At 42.9% G+C, this 18,642-nt stretch overlaps 1 protein-coding gene across 2 annotated transcripts in view; it reads right to left on the bottom strand.

The window, feature by feature from the left end:
• LY75 (lymphocyte antigen 75) overlaps positions 1–17,248 on the bottom strand; it is a 51,230-nt gene extending 33,982 nt beyond the window's left edge. The window contains exons 1-6 of one of the 2 annotated variants that reach the window (XM_083405288.1): positions 16,628–17,248; positions 8,509–8,880; positions 1,563–1,736; positions 1,089–1,253; positions 428–538; positions 54–197 (exon numbers count right to left, since the gene is read on the bottom strand). In XM_083405288.1, the coding sequence (XP_083261414.1) occupies positions 54–197; positions 428–538; positions 1,089–1,253; positions 1,563–1,736; positions 8,509–8,880; positions 16,628–16,748 (1,087 nt within the window). In that variant the 5' untranslated portion in view covers positions 16,749–17,248. The remainder of the gene's footprint in view (positions 1–53; positions 198–427; positions 539–1,088; positions 1,254–1,562; positions 1,737–8,508; positions 8,881–16,627) is intronic. The other variant, XM_083405289.1, reaches the window with a different exon arrangement.
• Between the last annotated feature and the right edge of the window lie 1,394 nt (positions 17,249–18,642).

The following is an 18,642-nucleotide window of genomic DNA, read 5'->3' as shown; positions in this document are numbered from 1 at the left end:
TAACTACGTAACTGCCTAACAAAAACCAAATCCACAATTTAATACAAATTTACCTGCAAACTCTGACTGGGTATTGTTGAATGGCTTCTTGCAAACATACGGAAGTTTATTCTCACAAGGATAACTCATCCAGGTACCTTCATTGGCTTCCATAGCTACACAGCCAGATCCATCTAGTGGAGATGAATTCTGAATCTCTATAGAAAAACAACAACAAGTATTTAGAAATTTAAAGTTATAGCATCACATAATTATAGGGCTGGAAAGGAAGAGTTCCAAACATTTAGCACTATAAATCAATTTTTTAAAATAAGGCTGCAATCCTGTTCACACCTTCCTAAGAGTAATCCACTGAACACAGTGAGACTTTTTCTGAGTAGACATGCACAGAATTTGACTGGGCAACCGATCAGTGAAATGTGCTCACCTTGACTCCAGCTGACGAAATTCAATGGTGTATGATCTGACCACTGCCAGCCTCCAGAAATATCCAGCTGGTTTAATCCAATCCAGAATCTCTCTGCGATGCCTTCTTTTGCTAAAGAGTTAAAAATATTACGAGATGAATAATATTGATTGGTTTTCACACTGTAAATTCATAGTTCCCATTTAGCTGTACTGAACCTAGGTATCGTCTTTCCAGGTAGCTTTCTGTTGCTAAAATAATATACATATTTAAGGTCAAACAGAAATATTTGGGCACAAGCTTATGGAGCACAGTATGTGATGTGGTTGCACAAGCATTTTATGAATTTATTAGATAGTGGCTTAGTTTGTACATCATGCTCAGCAAATCCATGGCTTAAGAAGGAGCCAAGTATCAGAGGGAGTGGCAGGTAGATGAAAAAGGAGGAGAAAGCAAAAGGAAGGAGAAAAAACCAAGGACACATTCTGGGTCCAGAATTTCTTGTGGGTATTTTGGTTATTTTGATAATTCTAGAGAATTATGCGGAGGCAACTCCTTCAAGAGATAGGTGGTGGTAGCTAAGAATCCAGCTTGACACTAATCCTCTTGCTAAGGTTCCATCCCGACTCCCCAATTTGGTAGTGCCAGGTTTCCCCAGAAATTCACTATACCTTGTACGTACCTTGAATACGGCTTAACTCGGATGCACTGGCGATGCTCAGCAAATCTCCACCTTGACTCTGGCATGAGACATATGCTTCTTTCCAAGTAAGGGCAGCCTGTGTGTTTAACTGGTAGCAATTTCCAGAATCTGCATCATGTTCCCATGCATTCCGACAACCATCCTCTGATGCAAGAGAAATAAATAATTAAAAAGCAACCACCTGGGTACCACAGTAACCATGTGCTGAGAATTCCAGAAGGGGGCAATATAGATGTTTCCCCCACCCTTCAAACGAAGAGCATGGTCACGCATAGTTAGAACGAGGCATTGCGATGAACACGAAGTCTGCCTGCACCTCCCATATCTATGTGCTGCACTACATTGGTGTTGCAGGAGGGTAGCAACTGCAGCAGAAAGATTCAAGGACAATCAAAGAAACATTTAAACATTTCAGTGTAGCACAGTATATAGCATTTTAGCAATGCTACTTGCCTGGCTTTAAGCAGACACCCCATTCTTTATCTTGATCAAAACTGTAGGTTGTAGAACACCATTCATCATCTGTAAACATTTCATTGCGGGTGCAGTCATGATGCCATGTTCCATTAAATAGGAAAGGGAATTCACAAGGCTTTCCATAGGAATTTCCATCCTTTGTATAAACTTCTGTAGGGGGGGAAATGGTTTTGACATTTGAGTGGGGGGAAAATGGATATGAATGCATGGTAAACTGAACCAATATTAAGACACTGTTGGAGTCATTCAGAAGTAAAGATTATTGACACACGCAAACTATTATTTACAGGTATATATAACACAGTTGCAGTGCATCTTAATACTGTGGTGCCCCGCAAGACGAATGCCTCGCAAGACGGAAAACCCGCTAGACGAAAGGGTTTTCCGTTTTTCAATGCGCTTCGCAGGACGAATTTCTCTATGGGCTTGCTTCGCAAGACGAAAATGTCTTGCAATTCTTGCAAATTTTTTTCACTCCCCACCCCCTTTTTCTAAGGCACTAAGCTGCTAATAGCCTTTTAGCAGCTAATCTGCTAATCCCTTAAGCCTTTAATAGCCTTTAATAGCAGCTAAACCGCTAATAGCGCTAATCCGCTAATAGGGTTGCTTCGCAAGACGAAAAAAAGCTAGACGAAGAGACTCGCGGAACGGATTCTTTTCGTCTTGCAAGGCACCACTGTATAATGCTGTAGGAAAATGCTTAACATTTCAGCCATATGCACTTCATGCAATAATAATTCATTATTATTATTATATTCTCAATTAAACAAAAAATTTTTTGTGTTGTTTTCACCATAATTTATGTGAGTGCATAAATATGGATATATAAAACAAATTAATATGATAAGATCCGTAGAAGCCAAAAATCACTCAATAGTGAACTCTTGAAATTAAAAATGTCTCATGGCCCAAACCTAAGCAGCGTTCGGGGCATGGGCGTAGTCCGGGAGGTATGGGGGGGCAACTGCCCCCCTCTAAATCAATTAAATAAAAATACTTAACTGACCAATTGCATTGCAGGTAACTCGGTTCTCCCCCACCTCAACATAAAGCCTGCCTCCCCTAAAATAAATCCTGGGTACGCCCATGTTTTGGGTTCAGTGCTTTGCGAAAGGCATAACTAGTGCATCTCAACCAGCAAAGCTATTGCTGAGATATGTCAGTTCAGCACCAGCTACACCGATACACTTCGCTCCTGATGGTGTGCTGCACTATGCAGCTTCCCAACCAACGTTTGGGGTTACTAGCATTAATGGAATGTTGCCACAATCCCACAGAAGACACTTATAACAGCAAATACTCATGAGCGCCTCCTTAGTAAGGATCTGCCCTGCTTGCTGGGAAAAAGGAGTAAATTTAACTGTGTTAGCAGTGCAAGCCACTCTCAAAACACTTTTTTTTATTAAAAAAAGTGAGAATAAGCCTCAAGGCAGAGACCAATACTGTTTCTAGGGCTTCACAATTCACATGACCTTCTTCCCTGTAGCAGTTTCATCTACGTATTGACATATCAAGCTTTCAACCTCATCAAGGTACTGTAATAACTAATGCATTCTTTCACAACTACTGGAAATTCTGAGAGACGGCTGGCAACAGAGCTGCAGTTCTTGCATGCCATTCATGCATGTCTCATTTTTAAAAATTTGCCTTAGGGCAGAACAATCCTGTCCCTGCCCAGGGAGTCATTAAAGAACTACTGCATCTCTGCCAGCTTCTGCAGATCAGGGAAGAAGGAGGGGGTGGTGTTAGGAGTTATTTTGTGCTCCCCTCACCACTGTACCAGAGCCCAGGCCCCTCTCTGGGAGCTGGCCTGACATAGGATCCAATGGATCCTGTAGCCCCTGCCCCCAAAAGGTCCATTTTCATGCTCCACTGGATACCACCTGCTCAGGTGAAGACTGGGCCTACATCACAGCAAAACCCTCAACAGCAGGACTCCACACCACTGGCAGAAAGGGGTTCATCCTCTATCCTAACCCACCTATTCAGCTATCAATACTGAGGAGGGTAGGGAAGGATTTCAATCTTAGTTTCTTCTCAGTTTTTTTTTAAATACTCACGGCAATATTGGTGGTAGGAAGCATTCAATCAAACAAACAATGTATGAATTTGAAAAGTGAAACAGAAAATATGTCTTGCCAGGAGTAGGAAAGTAATAACTGAAAAAGCATGGACACCTGCAGGAATTCCCCTCACCCTAGATTCCGGGAAAGTATACATACAAAATACATAAACATAAATCTAAAGACAGAAAACAAGCATTTTGTATTCAGGAGAAAGACATTTTCTTGACTTTTGAACTGCTTTGCTGCTCTGGAAGGGAGCAACTGAAATAGTCTTGAGCTTTGTTGTGACCCAAGAGGGAGGGAGTATGTACATGTTTGACTGAAAACCCAAACCAGTCAATGACAAAATAATCAGATGAGTAAGAGGTGCTAGTAACTTCTCAGGTTTGTTTGAGGATTATTATTTTTTGAAATGTGTACAGGGGGCTGTGGAGTTGACCACAGCAGTGGCACGTAGGAATGTATGGGTGGTTAACTTTCCCTTCAAGTTGCTTTTTGCAGCAAAATCCACCAGTCTCTAGGGTCCTTTTTTTCTCCCATGGGTGAGAAAAAATAATATAGTCGTACCTCAGGTTACATACACTTCAGGTTACAGACTCCACTAACCCAGAAATATTACCTCGGGTTAAGAACTTTGCTTCAGGATGAGAAAGAAATCGTGCTCCGGCTGCGCAGTGGCAGCAGGAGGCCCCATTAGTTAAAGTGGTGCTTCAGGTTAAGAACAGCTTCAGGTTAAGAACAGACCTCCGGAACGAATTAAGTACTTAACCCGAGGTACCACTGTAATCACACCCTCTCCTCATAATGGCTGCTTGTATGGACTTCACAGTCCCAGTTTCCCTTTCAAAAAACCAACACCTCAGGAGACTTGAGGTTGTTGCCTCCCTATCCCACTCAGAAACACTTCTGGGATACTTTATGGGTCTGTCATAAATTCTTTCAACAGGTCAACACTCTCTCGGCAAAATAGCCCCACGCCCTGAAATCTGGATACAGTAACGATGGGGCTTTATCTGCGTTTGCATCATGGAGCAACTTTTAAATGTTTACAAACCGGGTGTGCGTACGTCACATTTTTCAATAGTAAAGTAAGACCTGAACTATCGACTCTTGCCTTTACTGCTACCTGTTGTGTTTTGATAGGCACACTACTGCCTAACCAGGGCCTAAGCACTAAACTCCTGGATTTCTGAACTGTTTTCCGTGGGCAGCAACTTCAGCTCGACCAGGAGAACTAAAAACTAGCTTAAAAAATGAACCTGAAAACTCTGTCTCCAGGCAGTGACCGTGTCACTCTATATGGCTAGCTCTGCTTTCCTAAATGTCAACCGCACCTATGACTTCATTCATTGGCTAAAGACCCTGAAAGGCAGTATAAGGGTTATTTCTCACAAAACCAGCAGGCTGAATAATGCCTGCACATTTGCCTCATATCTTGAGATCTACAAGACCTAGAGACTTGCTTTTATTTTTTATTAATGACAGTTGGGGTTCTACAGCTCAAATAGGGGACTTTGCCCCCACTCCAGAAACCAATGCCTCAAAGTCAGTGGAGCCGATAAGGAAAAATAGTCAAGTGGATTAGAAGTGATAGGCAACTCAGCAGGAGTGCAAAACTAGCCAGCCTACCTATGTTACCTGCTTCAAGTGGCAGAGCTGGTCTTGACCGCTTTGTAGGTCAAGGCTACTATTGTATGACAACTAGGCATTTCTACTCCAGTTTAACCTAACAAATTTGCAAATTCTTACTCACTGCAATCAAAGTGGATCTTTAAGGTCCACCTGAAATTGTCACCTGTTTCGCTGCAATCAGTGTGGCTCAAACTATGGTAGGTGCAAACACCCCAAAATTGTCTGGTGGCTGCAGCCTCTGTAGACGAGGCAGCCATTTCAAACTCAGTAGGAGTTATTATATACAGTAATATATAAAGCACCTATGTTTTTTTTCTATGCACTGTACTGAGGGATTGAACACCACAGTATCTATTGATGCCCTTATAAGCTATTTGACAAAACCAAAAATGAAAAAAGAATGGGAAGGGGAGGGGGAGGGGAAGGAAGAGAAAGCAGATCCAAGCATTAATGCTTCATAGTTACATAAGCACAGAAAGATAATCATGCCTAGAAATTGCAGTGTGGCACACTGTAAAGCACATTTGAAGCAGATTTCACATTCCCGCCACTCCTCGAAGTATTCTGGGCACTGTCGTTTACCCCTCACAACATTATAATTCCCAACACCTTTCATAAACTACAGTACCCAGAAATCTTTGAGTGGGAAAATGTGTTTTGAATGTGCTTTAAAGATATAGTGTGTATCCAAACCAAGTTTCTCCCCAGCAACAGGGAAAGACAAAATTACCTGCCTTGAGGTAAATTTTCACTTGCTTGGGCACGTCAGAACATTTTCCTCAGCGAGAACCACAAATTCACAAAGGGTTTGGGTTTGTAAACTAGGGGTGCTTACTATGCAGCCAATTAGAAAACACAGGTTTACACTGACAATCCTCACAACACACACCCACACACCCAGTTTCCTGGGCACTTAAGTGGGGATTGAGGCAGCAACCGCATAAAGCCTAATCATTATGGCGCCATTTGCAGTTCTCCCACTTCTCACTGTTACACTTTATACTGTATACATTGTTCGTGTTTCTCTAGTGTTTGAGCTGTATTCAGCACACACTGGTCCTCTCATCATGTTAGTGTGTGACCGCCCCTGCTTAAATTCTCTTCATAATGATAATGTTACTGTTAGCAGGAAATCCATCCATGGACTTATGTCACCCATAGTCTTGAGGGCCAAACTGCTCAGCACAGCACTTAAATTTCATTTAAATCATGCATGTTGTTATGATTTTAACTGTAGGCCATATTGAGGATTTTTATAGTGGAAACACATAGGAATTTGTTTTAAAGCAAATAGAATAAAATAAAATATGGGATATCTTTATATCTTACAACTTGAAAATATGTTTTTTATTCCTTATGACTAAAACTTGCTATTTTTTTTTAACAACAACTCAATTAAACTTGGGAGGACTACAAGGGTCTAGGTAAAATGGTCCTGGGAGCCAGATCTGGCCTACTGGCAAAGCAGCTGGCTGCAAAACGAGATTATTCACATTATTATTTGTAGATCATCTTCATTAACTAGGCTAAACCACATGTGTTCTCACTACTCGTCATTCTAGTTTTACAGCATAGTGTTTCACATTTTGTTTGAACTAAACATGGTCCATAATAATAATAATAAACAACAGCTGGTAGTTGAAAAATGAAGGTATGCCTGTTGTTTTAGTTTTCTTTCTCCCATGCCATTTCTGGCATGCTTGAGGATCTGTTAACTGTGGGCAGGATTTACCTAACCACCCCTGTCTGCACAAACCTGCACAAGGACTTCTGCTTGCTCAACAGGGCTCTTCACTCACACACAGACACTCCTAGAAATTGGCCTTGGGGGTGCAGGAACCATCAGAAAAGCACGAGGGGGGAGGAAAGGAGGTATAGCTGGCAAGCTGCAATGCTTGCACATAAGAACAGATTGTAATAACATGATTAAATATTTTCAGTCTGCATTTTTTACAGCATCTGTATGTGTCTACACAGAAGTAAAGCCTGCCGAGTTCAGTGAGACTTTCTCCCAGGTAAAGGAATATATGGTTACAGCCTTCATTAGATTCTTATTTAAAAGGGCTATTATCGCTGGGACCTTCTACCAAAAGGAAGTCCCATAATAGTGGTGAAGAGCAGTGTGTTATATTTGGACCTGGGAAACTTGAGTTGAAAACTCAGCTCAGCCATGCACAATGTTGTGTAAGTCATTATTTCTAAATCTGCTATTTCCTAATATGTAAAACTGATACGACCTACTATTAGGGTTCAGAGTTTGATAGGTACAAAAAGATTTGGCCAATTGGTTAAATGATCTATTATTTTTAAAGCATTCATGTTCTGATATCATAATAACTGTAATCATCCACAAATACAACACTCAGGCCAGCTATTTTTTTAAAAAAAGTTAGATAACCCTTACTGTAAAACAAAGGGAAGTGGGTGGCACTGTGGGTTAAACTACAGAGCCCAGGACTTGCCGATCAGAAGGTCGGCGGTTTGAATCCCCAGGTGAGCTCCCGTTGCTCGGTCCCTGCTCCTGCCAGCCTAGCAGTTTGGAAGCACGTCCAAGTGCAAGTAGATAAACAGCGTTTCTGTGCGCTGCTCTGGTTGCCAGAAGCAGCTTAGTCATGCTGGCCACGTGACCCAGAAGCTGTACACCGGCTCCCTTGGCCAATAAAGCGCGATGAGCACCGCAACCCCAGAGTCGGCCACGACTGAACCTAATGGGCAGGGCTCCCTTTACCTTTACCGTAAAACAATACTGAGTTTGAGCCAGATTAAGCTTTCTTTAATCTCATTAAAATCAATGAAATTTACATTAGTCATGCCTATCCTAAACTCACTTAATGGGGAGTAAGTCCCAACTGAACTCAAAGGGGCTTACTTCTCAATATACAATTACAGGATTGCACTGCCAGTCAGAATTTAAACTGGACCTGATCCATTAACTTTAGAAAAGACTGCAATTAATCACTTTATCACACTTTTATTCTGCCATTTCAAGGAGCTCAGGGAGGTGTACTAGCCATTAGTACCTAATGAGCTTCCATGGGTTTGTGAAGATTTGGATCTGAGATTTCCTAAGTCCAAATCTGTACACATAAGACAGAACCACTGTTGACTGTCTACTCTTTAACTCTTTTCAAAATCAGCATTTACCTATGTATTTACTTAACTGAAACTCATGTGCAAACCTCTCCTTTCTCCAGATAAAAACAAATGAGAAGGAAAATACATACTGCGATAAGGGAGTTTGCAAATAGTATCACTGGAATTGCTTCTTCTCCAGGTATCAGAAGAGTTTATGCTTGCTGTCACAATTCCATTCTGTAAAGTCAGCTTGTTCTCAGATGCAGATGATATTGAGGCATCGTCACAGCGCCACCACAGTGAAAGATCTGAGTCACAATCCACTACTTTCAAGGGATTCTGGGATTTGGCAGTTTCTAGTCCAAGGCACTTTTGGGACCCCAAGTTAAAAAGGCGATGCTGGGAGACCCATGTCCATAAGGTCTCTTCTGCTCCATGGCAGTCTCCTGTTGTTATCTGCTGGTTTTTAACTTGGATGCACTTGTTGGTTTTTTCATGGCGGATGGTGAAGACATTGTTATCTGTGTTAGAAAAGAGGCATATGCTTTGGTGAGTTTTTCTTCTGTGATTTGCAGTGGGGAAACAATACTATATTGGAGGTACATTAAGAAAATGTTTCCTGTAAAGTACTACCACCAACAGTTTATGCAACATAATATCTCCCTAAATGTGTGATTCTAAACATGTAATTCCCAATACAGAAAGTTGCTGCTCTGTAAATTTACTGCTATGTAAAATGTATTCCAACTATAAATTTGTTAAGCTTGATCAAGGCTGAACTGATCAGGGTAACTCATCAAAGAAATGGGCAAAGGGAATTGATAAGGTTTTTTTATTGGTTTGTTTGTTTGGTGGAATGCTCTGTCACAAGAGACTAGGGCCCTGTGGGATTTGACATCTTTCCGCAGGGCCTGCAAGACAGAGATGTTGCACCAGGCCTTTGGTCAGGGCGCAGCCTGACTCCCTCCTTTGGCAATCTTTACAGAACTTAAGCTTATGGTTGCCATCAATTTGATTTTAATTAATTTTTATAATGAAATGTTTTTAGAACGTTGCACTATTTTATTGTTGTTAGCCGCCCTGAGCCCGGCTTCGGCTGGGGAGGGCGGAATATAAATAAATTTTTTTATTATTATTGTTGTTGTTGTTTGGTGTGTGTGTAATTCTAGGTTTATTAGAATCAAATGTATTGTTTAGAAACAATAGGAATGTGTTCATTAGAACTTATCTATAACTTATAAAAATGGAAAACTTTTTAATTTAGCATGAAGTGGTAAGTTAACCAAGTTCTGTAAACCAGAGGTCCTAGAGCTTGAATCATTATCACACCTTAGGGACAATAGAACACAGCTCACTTTTACCTGGAACAAGGAACCCGTGGCATCCAGATATTGCTGGAATACAGCTCCCATTAGGCCCAAGCAGCATAACCAATGGACTAGGATGGTGGAAGTTGGAGTCCAATATCATCTTGATGGCCACAGGTTCATCTTTCCTGACCCTGACTTTTATTAGTCTCTAGCTACGACGTTTCCCAAACTTGGGTCTCCAGCTGTTTTTGGACTACAATTTCCATTATCCCTGATCACTGGCCCTGCTAGCTAGGGATGATGGGAAACCCTGCTCTAGAAGTATTTTGAAGTCCAAAGTAGTTGCAACTCATCATGAAATTTATCCCAGATAACTCTAGGCACCTTGACTGAAATGGAAGTTGATTTTGTGATGAGCAAATCTTATATAAAAGCACAAGCTAAATGGTGTGGTTTTTGTCTAATTTACACTGGAACAAACAATCCCAGGGGACAGCCATGTATGGATATGGTTAAACCTCTTTTGTCATGCAGGAAAATGTGTGTTTGTTTGAATCCTGTGTGTGTGTCTATTAAATTACTGGTCCTTTTTTTTTTTTAAGATCATAGTGTTGAAGTAATAATTGCTCTGTTAAATAAAGCTATGGAAAATAGCAAGTTAACTGGGACATAAAATATTTATTCAGAATTCATTAGCCTGAATGCTGGAATTTTATATACAAAAGCTTCTAGCTGGAGAGAAGTATGTTTGTGCACTCACGGCCCACTCAGGGCCTATTCCTTGGAGTCATGCCTCCAGCAATTTGCTGGAAGAAAACAATTGTGCTGTGTTTTATGCCTTCAGCTGAAATGCGCTATGCAAGTTCTATTTCATTTCTAAAATGTCACCCAGTGCTGGAGCAGGCTGCTGAATACTCAAGAAAATAAACAAACAATACCCAACCCAACCCCTCATGGATAATTCTGTGGAAAGGAGGGGGGCAGCATAAGAATAGTCAGTATTCAATCTCTTAACTTGGCGTTAAGACATGGGCACAGGAATAATAGATTGGCCTGGTGTTCAGTCTTATTGGGAGTGCAATATTCTCTTTATTTGATTTGATTTATAGTTTGCAGCCTTTGGAGTGTGTGTGTTCTGTATTTAGACAATACAACAATAAAGTCTTAGTACTGTAGTTCCTAATTTGCAACTGATTATGACATTGATTTTTAATCAACTTTCCATAACTTTTGTTTTTTAAACAGCCAGAAATTAACTAAAACCTTATCGCTGACATGGTGTATAGTATAATAGCTTGCTTCATTAAATAAAGGGGTAGGCAGATTTAAGAGCTGCCATCTTATGGCTGGCAACACATTCTAAAATGTCATTTATGAAAAACAAAAGAATAGCACCAGAAGATATATTTTATGTAGTGCACTATTTCCTCTGGCACACAATAATCTCTTTACTCTTCATGTTTCCTGAAACTGCTGAGACTCAAGCTTACTTGATCATCAGAAATCTGACCCATGTGATTTGGATCTCAAGAGGAATCCACTCCTAGCTATAATCACCCCTCATCCAGCATTAGAAGTGAGCACATCGATCCCATGAGGTTCAATCCTGTCACATAAGTATTTATTGTTTATCATCTCTGCAGGCTCAGCAAGCTAATCCACACCTCAACACCATTTTAAAGCACACATCAGCCCTCACAAAATGTAAATGCTAAACAACCAAGTTTCTAAATAGATAAAGAAGAGGATCAAGAAAGGTTGAGTTCACGTTCTTTTACATAAGCAATATTTCTCTTCTGCAGCTGAAGAAAACCCAGTAAACAGAGAAGAACTAATTCAGAGTGCGATGCTGATGTCGCCAAGGTTGCAGGTTCGATTCCTGTTTATTTTCCGGCATTGCAGGGGGTTGGACTGGATCAGGATTCCTCAAACTCGGCCTTCCATATGTTTTTGAGACTACAATTCCCATCATCCCTGACCACTGGTCCTGCTAGCTAGGGATCATGGGAGTTGTAGGCCAAAAACATCTGGAGGGCTGAGTTTAAGGAAGCCTGGACTAGATGATCCTCAGGGTCTCTTAAAACTCTACAATTCTATGATTCTCCTACATGTCCAACCACAAGGGGTTTCCTATGATTAACAATGTCAGCTAAGGTTGCTGGAAAGAGCCTCTACCTTAAAATGTTTTGAAGTTCTCAAGATTTTCCGCAGAGATGACGACTCAGGGCAGTCCAATATAGGACAGTCTGAGTTGTTTATGTGACAGCAGTTAAAACTAACCCTACTTAACAGAGTTGCAAGGAAAATGTTAAGACACACAAAGGATTTTTTAAAAGAATAAACTACATATGGAAGCAAACATCACATCTTGGAATATAATGATGGAGCATTCTGAGAGTCCTTCCAATGGTGCAAGCAATGATAAGAAAATAATTATTGTAAAGGGTATTGAGAATTGTAGACATGGGATACTGAATCGGATCATTGAGCTCTCTACTGTCTACACTGACTGACAGTGGATCTCCCATGTTTCAGACAAGGGGGCATTACCATTGCTACCTGGAGATGCAGACTGATGCATTTAACTAAGTGAAAGCAAATGTTACAGATACAATGCCTAAATTCACAGAAAAGTTAAACCCAGAAAGGCAACAAGTCATTTGGAAATGGGACTGCAACACCTTGAGAGGCAGAAGCAGAATAAACTATCCAACATAAGAGAAATTATTATGCATGTATAATTTGTACAAGTTGATGTATAAACATGGACTCCTCTTTTGTGTGCAGAATTTATGTTACCTTGGAAAAGCTAGCGAACACACAAGCACAAGGACAGCAGTTAAGTCATGCCAACAAAGAATAGACTGCCTATAATCAGAGACAGCATGTTTCTGATCACTGGCTGTGCAGAGAAAACATCATGGGGTGTCTCTTTCTGTCACGTCCCACTTGCAAGCTTTTCTGGTTACTGAAGAACTGTGAGGTTTCAGCCTGAAGTCCCCACTTAAACCTCAGCCACGAACATTAGGTTATGTCATCCTCACTCAGCCTTCTGCAATATGGAAATAATAGAAGATGGGTCTATTCTACAGGGCTGTTGCAACTGCGCTAATGAATCAGAGGAGATGCAATGTACAGTGGTACCTCAGGCTAAGTACTTAATTCGTTCCGGAGGTCCATACTTAACCTGAAACTGTTCTTAACCTGAAGCACCACTTTAGCTAATGGGGCCTCCTGCTGCTGCCACACCGCCGGAGCCCTATTTCTGTTCTCATCCTGAAGCAAAGTTCTTAACCTGAAGCACTATTTCTGGGTTAGCAGAGTCTGTAACCTGAAGCATATGTAACCTGAAGCGTCTGTAACCTGAGGTACCACTGTAATTCTAATGTATCAGCATCACCTGGCTGGCCACTGAGTAGAACTCTGGGGTGCTGCAAATGCTATGTACAGTGGTACCTTGGGTTACAGACGCTTCAGGTTACAGTACCCAGAAATAGTACCTTGAGTTAAGAACTTTGCTTCAGGATGAGAACAGAAATTGTGTGGCGCCAGCAGTGGGAGGCCCCATTAGCTAAAGTGGTACCTCAGGTTAAGAACAGTTTCAGGTTAAGAACGGACCTCCAGAACAAATTAAGTTCTTAACCCGAGGTACCACTGTACATGGGCCAGTCTCTCACACTTGTTTCCCTCCTTTTCAAGGTCAGAGAAGAGTCTCACCCACAGTTGCCCAGCACTGTGCTGTGTAATGCACCTGGCTGCTATAGCAGCCTTGTTGCCAGCCTTGAGCCAGGAGAGTCACCTGAGGGCTGTATTTCCAGCAGCAGTGGGACCGGTCGGCGCTCTGACAGCACCATCAGCACAGGGTAGATGAGAACGAGAGCAAAGCAAGCATGTTATTATCCACACACACACACACACACACACACCCTGCCCTGCATCTACATCTGAGTGCTACTTCCCTTAATTCCATGGGGAAATGCCTATCATAGATGCAGGTTCTTCAAACATGAGAATTGTAAGATATGTATCTTAAGATGGGCAAACTTCTCTACAAAAGCTGAAATCAGCTCCAGCAATCACAAGTATTGTCTATAGGCAATATCTATTTAGTTATAACTTAGAGCCTTACGTTCCTAAGACCTAAGTATACATAGACATCACATCACCTCTTTGTAGTACAAGGACTGTCAACATTGCAGCTTTTCTCCCTTTGTTCTCTTCTTTCTCTTACCACTCTTCCTTTACTACTAGTTCCTTTACTGTACTTCCTTCCTGTTCTATCAGACAAAACCAGTAACTTCTGTCTAGAAGAAAAAAAGCCAAAAGTGTTGTCATATCAGGGTGCAAGCTAAAAGATATGCCTGCCACCTGTAAACATCTGAAGATTAGAGTTATAGAAAGGAAGCACACTGAAAAAAACTGAGGCAGTAAGTTCTTATTTACCCAGAGCGGTCATTGAAAAACAGCCTAAACAAGTATTTCTCACCCCTTAAGCGGTGAGGTGCCTGAAAATTGCTAAAGATCCCCAGACCTCAATGTGTTGGAACCTATGGTAAATTGAAGAAACAATCCCTGCTATCATGCTATATTAAGGACTCTCGCATTGTAGCATGAGCCAATTTAATGACTAGCTTGGCAAGTTTCTCCAAGTACTTTTGCAGGCTTTTATTTAGTTATTTCATTAATAAGGGAAATGTATATTCTGCCCTTTTCACAGTGTGGTCTCAAGTTGGGTTCTAACCATCATGCCTTGAATTATTTGAAAGTATTCCATTAAAAAAATAAGTTTGACTGAAAGCTTTTGAGTGTATTTGAATATAACATTCAAATGACATTAAGGCTGCAATCCTATACACATCGACCTGGAAGTAATCCTACAGAATTCAATGGGGCTTACTTCTGAGTAGACATGCATAGGATTGCACTATAAGGAAGCTTTCCCTCTTCTTCAAACATTTACTTTAGCCATTGGGAGAAAAACTGGGATGTTTATATCGTATTGGCCTGAATACAAGCCTCACTTTCCCCCCAAATTCCAACCGTGAAAAGTGTGGCTTATATTCACGACCTTACACAGGTAAACAGTGTCAGGAGTGCGGCAAAGTGGCGTCTGCCCTATGCGTAGTCCCCTGTCATCTCCTCCAAGGCTGGGAAGGAAGAGAACGTGGAAGGGGAAAACCACCGGCAACGCAGCGCAGCTCCCCCCCCCCCCCAAATGCAGCCAGAAGCAGTGAGGAAGGGAGCAGCTTATATTCGGGGATTTTTTCTATTTTTTCTTTCCCCCCCTCCAATTTTAAAGGTGCAGCTTATATTCGAGTGCAGCTTATATTTGGGCCAATATGGTACATCATGTAAAATTAACATGGCATACTTTTTAAACTTCAAATCTCAAATTAGTTTAAGAAAACTAATTCAGTTCAAAAATTCTAGAAAATCCATATCACTGGTGCCAATACTACCAGTCTTCAAGCTAAGTATGAGAACCAGGCATAGTGCCTGACTGGTCCAAGGATATCACATGAACTAAATCAAGATGCCTAAACAACTACCACTGCATAACAGGTAAAGATTAAACAGGTGCAGGTGCAATTTTTGCACCATGGAAATGCAGTGAAATGAAAAATTGTAACCGCTAAACTTTCGCAACCTTCTTTTCAAGCAGACATTGCCAGAGGTGGAGGAAGTGCCTCATCTCCCTTAGGAGAATTTGCTCTGTTGCCTGGGGGGGGGAAAGAACAATCAACCTTCCTCCAGACTGTAGCTACTGAGCTCCTCAAGGTAGTTCCAACCGGTTTGTGGAATTCCCCTTCACCCACCCACGAACTGTCCTTTCTTTACTGTGAACTGGGTGGCAATTGGAGTCGGGCCAACCTTTGAGCCCCTGAGTCATGCTGCGGAAGGATTCTATTACAGAGGCTCCCCGGAGCATATAAACAACTCCTGGAGAAAGAGCAAAAAGGGTGTGTGGGAAAGCCGTTGAAAAACGGAGGTGAAAAATGCACTTGGCAATCAGGACATCAGAAGAGGAAAAACGAAAGTCTTTCTTGCCCCGCCCACTCCGGCTTGCCGGATTAAAGCACCTTCTACTGCAGTAGCTGCTAGAGGAAATCGCCTCCACCCTATTGGTAGAAAGTAAGGCTCGAACTCCTACTGGCTCGGATCTCGAGAAGCTACGCTGCTGAGTTGACAGGATAAAGGTGCTCTGCAAACGCGCTCGCGTTTTATATCCGTACTTCCCGGGGTTCCAGGCCGGAGCCCTTGGACGAAATGTGCAGGTTGCCCAGCTAAAAATAAAACACGGATTTCTGTCTAGTCACGGTTCCTTTCAAACGTAGCTCTTTCTGTCCAACGCAGGCGAAAAGAAGACATCCGTCCTACGCATCTGGGAAGGCAAATGTGCTTTCCCACCCCACCCCCACCCCGGGTAGTTCAGCAGGGGAAACCCACCCACCCACCACGGGGGGAAAACCCACTCGGGGCATTTCGGTTACTTCAGAAAATGGGGAACAAGCGAGGCACACTTTCAGTTTCGCAAGGCTTCGCTTCGGCGGTGCTGTCAGGGCTGACGTCTGGGGCCCCTGCTCAGCGGAAGGGGGCGTCCCAATGCGGTGCAGAGCTGCCCCCCCCCCCATTTTGAAGTAACCGAAATAACACGCGCGCGCACATTAGCAGCTAAAGGGCCGCCCGCCCCCCTTGAGCAAAAAGTATCTGTTAAGTCTATGGAATCTAACTGCGCCAAGGTGCGTCTCTTCCAAAAAAAACCCCACCCCTCTAAGAAACTTGCACCGCGCCACAAGGAGGGGCTTCCCCAACAACCCTCGAGAACTTTGCGCGGGGATTTTTATTTTTTCCCGCCTTGCGGGGTTGCGCCAACGTTGGCCGGCACCAGGTTCCCTCGGTCCCCAGACCGGGCGCAAAAGTGCGCGGCCAAGTTACCCGCCAGGCTGCGGTTCTTTACCTGGGGAGCAGCGCGCGCCGCAGCACAGCAAGGTGGCGAGCAGCAGGGGCGGCAGCAACAGCTGCAGCCCAGCTTCCCGGCAGGTGGTGGGCAGGAAATGCCGGCGCGCCCCCCTCCTCATCCTCCCCGCAGCGGACGGCAGAGTTGCAGCGGCAAGTGCGGAGACGGGCGGGCGCGACCGCCGCTTTCCCGGAGAAATGCTGCCCCTCTCCTTCTCCTCCTCCTCTGGGCGCTTCCCGGGCGCTCGGTCCCCGTCGCCGCCGCAGCGCCAATGACAACGGGCGCAAGCTATTGGCGGACGTCCAGGCCAATCAGGGTTTTTTTTCGCCTTGCCCTGGTGTTAAGGCGCAAGTTGTTGCCAGGAGAAGATAGACCGAGCAGTGCGCGCGGATGGCGAGGAGTTGCTATATAAGCCCTTGTATCTCTCTCTCACACCCACGCCTTCGCCTTAAAGGGGCCTACGGCTGTAGATAAGGCGAGGTCCCGCGATGAGAAGTTAAGATACCGAAAGTAAACTAGCTGCAGCAGAAGAGAGTATTGCTCTGCAAGAGAGATGAACCCCAGTCCGTCGGAGTTTTAACGGTTTAGCAGCGAGGCAATAGGGCTGGCAGAATATAGTTGCTGGGGTGCTTGGGGAGGGTGGTATATACTGTATATAAACGGTGCTTTTTTCTGGAGGGACGCAGGGGTATGCATCCTAAACATTTTGTGAATCTATGTACAGTACTTTTGTCCATTTACTGCATTTATTTTCCCTGATTTTAACTATAAAATGGTGATTTTCTTGAGTCAAAATGAGAGTACCCCTAAACATTTTTTAAGAAAAAAAGCACTGTGTGTGTTTTTGCAAGGTTGAGGCTCCTAGGCTATCCTCCAGCAGAGAGTTGCAGTAACAGATCTGTTTCTTTATAATGGCAGTTACAGCCCCATTTTAAATAGTTATAGGGAGGAGAATCCCCCCAATCCATTCCTTTATTCTGTGGGGTCACTTTTGTATTCTGGTTTAATGGATCAATCTTAACTGTACAGTGGTACCTCCGGTTACCTACGCTTCAGGTTACAGACTCCGCTAACCCAGAAATAGTGCTTCAGGTTAAGAACTTTGCTTCAGGATGAGAACAGAAATCGTGCTCTGGCGGCACGGCGGCAGCAGGAGGCCCCATTAGCTAAAGTGGTGCTTCAGATTAAGAACAGTTTCAGGTTAAGTACGGACCTCCGGAACGAATTAAGTACTTAACCTGAGGTACTACTGTATAATCAGAGATAAGTACTGCTGAATTCAGTGGGGCTTGCTTCCAAGGAAGTGGAACCTAACTAGGATAATTTCCAAAATTAATTACAGAATTGCAGCATGCACAGTTCAAGCTTGCCACCCGATTCCCTATTTCAAGGGCAAGTTCAGTATTCAGCAGATACTAAACTTAAAAACCTAACAGCAGGGAGGAAACCTAGTACAGTTTTTGTCTAATTTTCAGGCCAAGGTATGGGTTTCCTATGAAAGTACCACTACAGAGGGAGAATTCCTTCTTTGATTATTCCTCTACATCAGATTCTTCCCATGCATAGCCAGGTAGCATGGTCAAGAGTGAAGCATAAGGGTTGCCCCTTGTTGTTTGGATAGTCAGAAGCCACAGGCCACATGGGAGAAACCCAACCAATAGTTCATCCTCACATTCGTAATACATCTTCCGGAAACTGAAATTCCTCACACACCCTCAGTGGTAATGCCAAAGTGGGCTATTATGGCTGACCTACCAATAGTTCAGAATGTGGTGACAGCATTCTGGTCTTTTTACTGTTTTAATGACCCCTAGCATGGGATTGGCCTTTTCCAAAGCTGCCACAAACTGAGTCCACACTGGGTCAATATATTCAGTGAGCTATCCACTACAACCCCAAGGTCTTGTTCCTGATCAGTCACCACCAGTTTATATCCCATGAATCATTTTACACTTGCTTACACTGAGTTTCATTTGCCATTTTATGGCACATTCACTCAGTTTGGAGAGTAAAGG

Source organism: Podarcis tiliguerta, assembly GCF_965153285.1.
Source record: "Podarcis tiliguerta genome assembly, chromosome: 1".
NCBI lineage: Eukaryota > Metazoa > Chordata > Lepidosauria > Squamata > Lacertidae > Podarcis > Podarcis tiliguerta.
The sequence above is the reverse complement of the archived record's forward strand: the minus strand, read 5'-3'. Positions and strand labels throughout refer to the sequence as shown.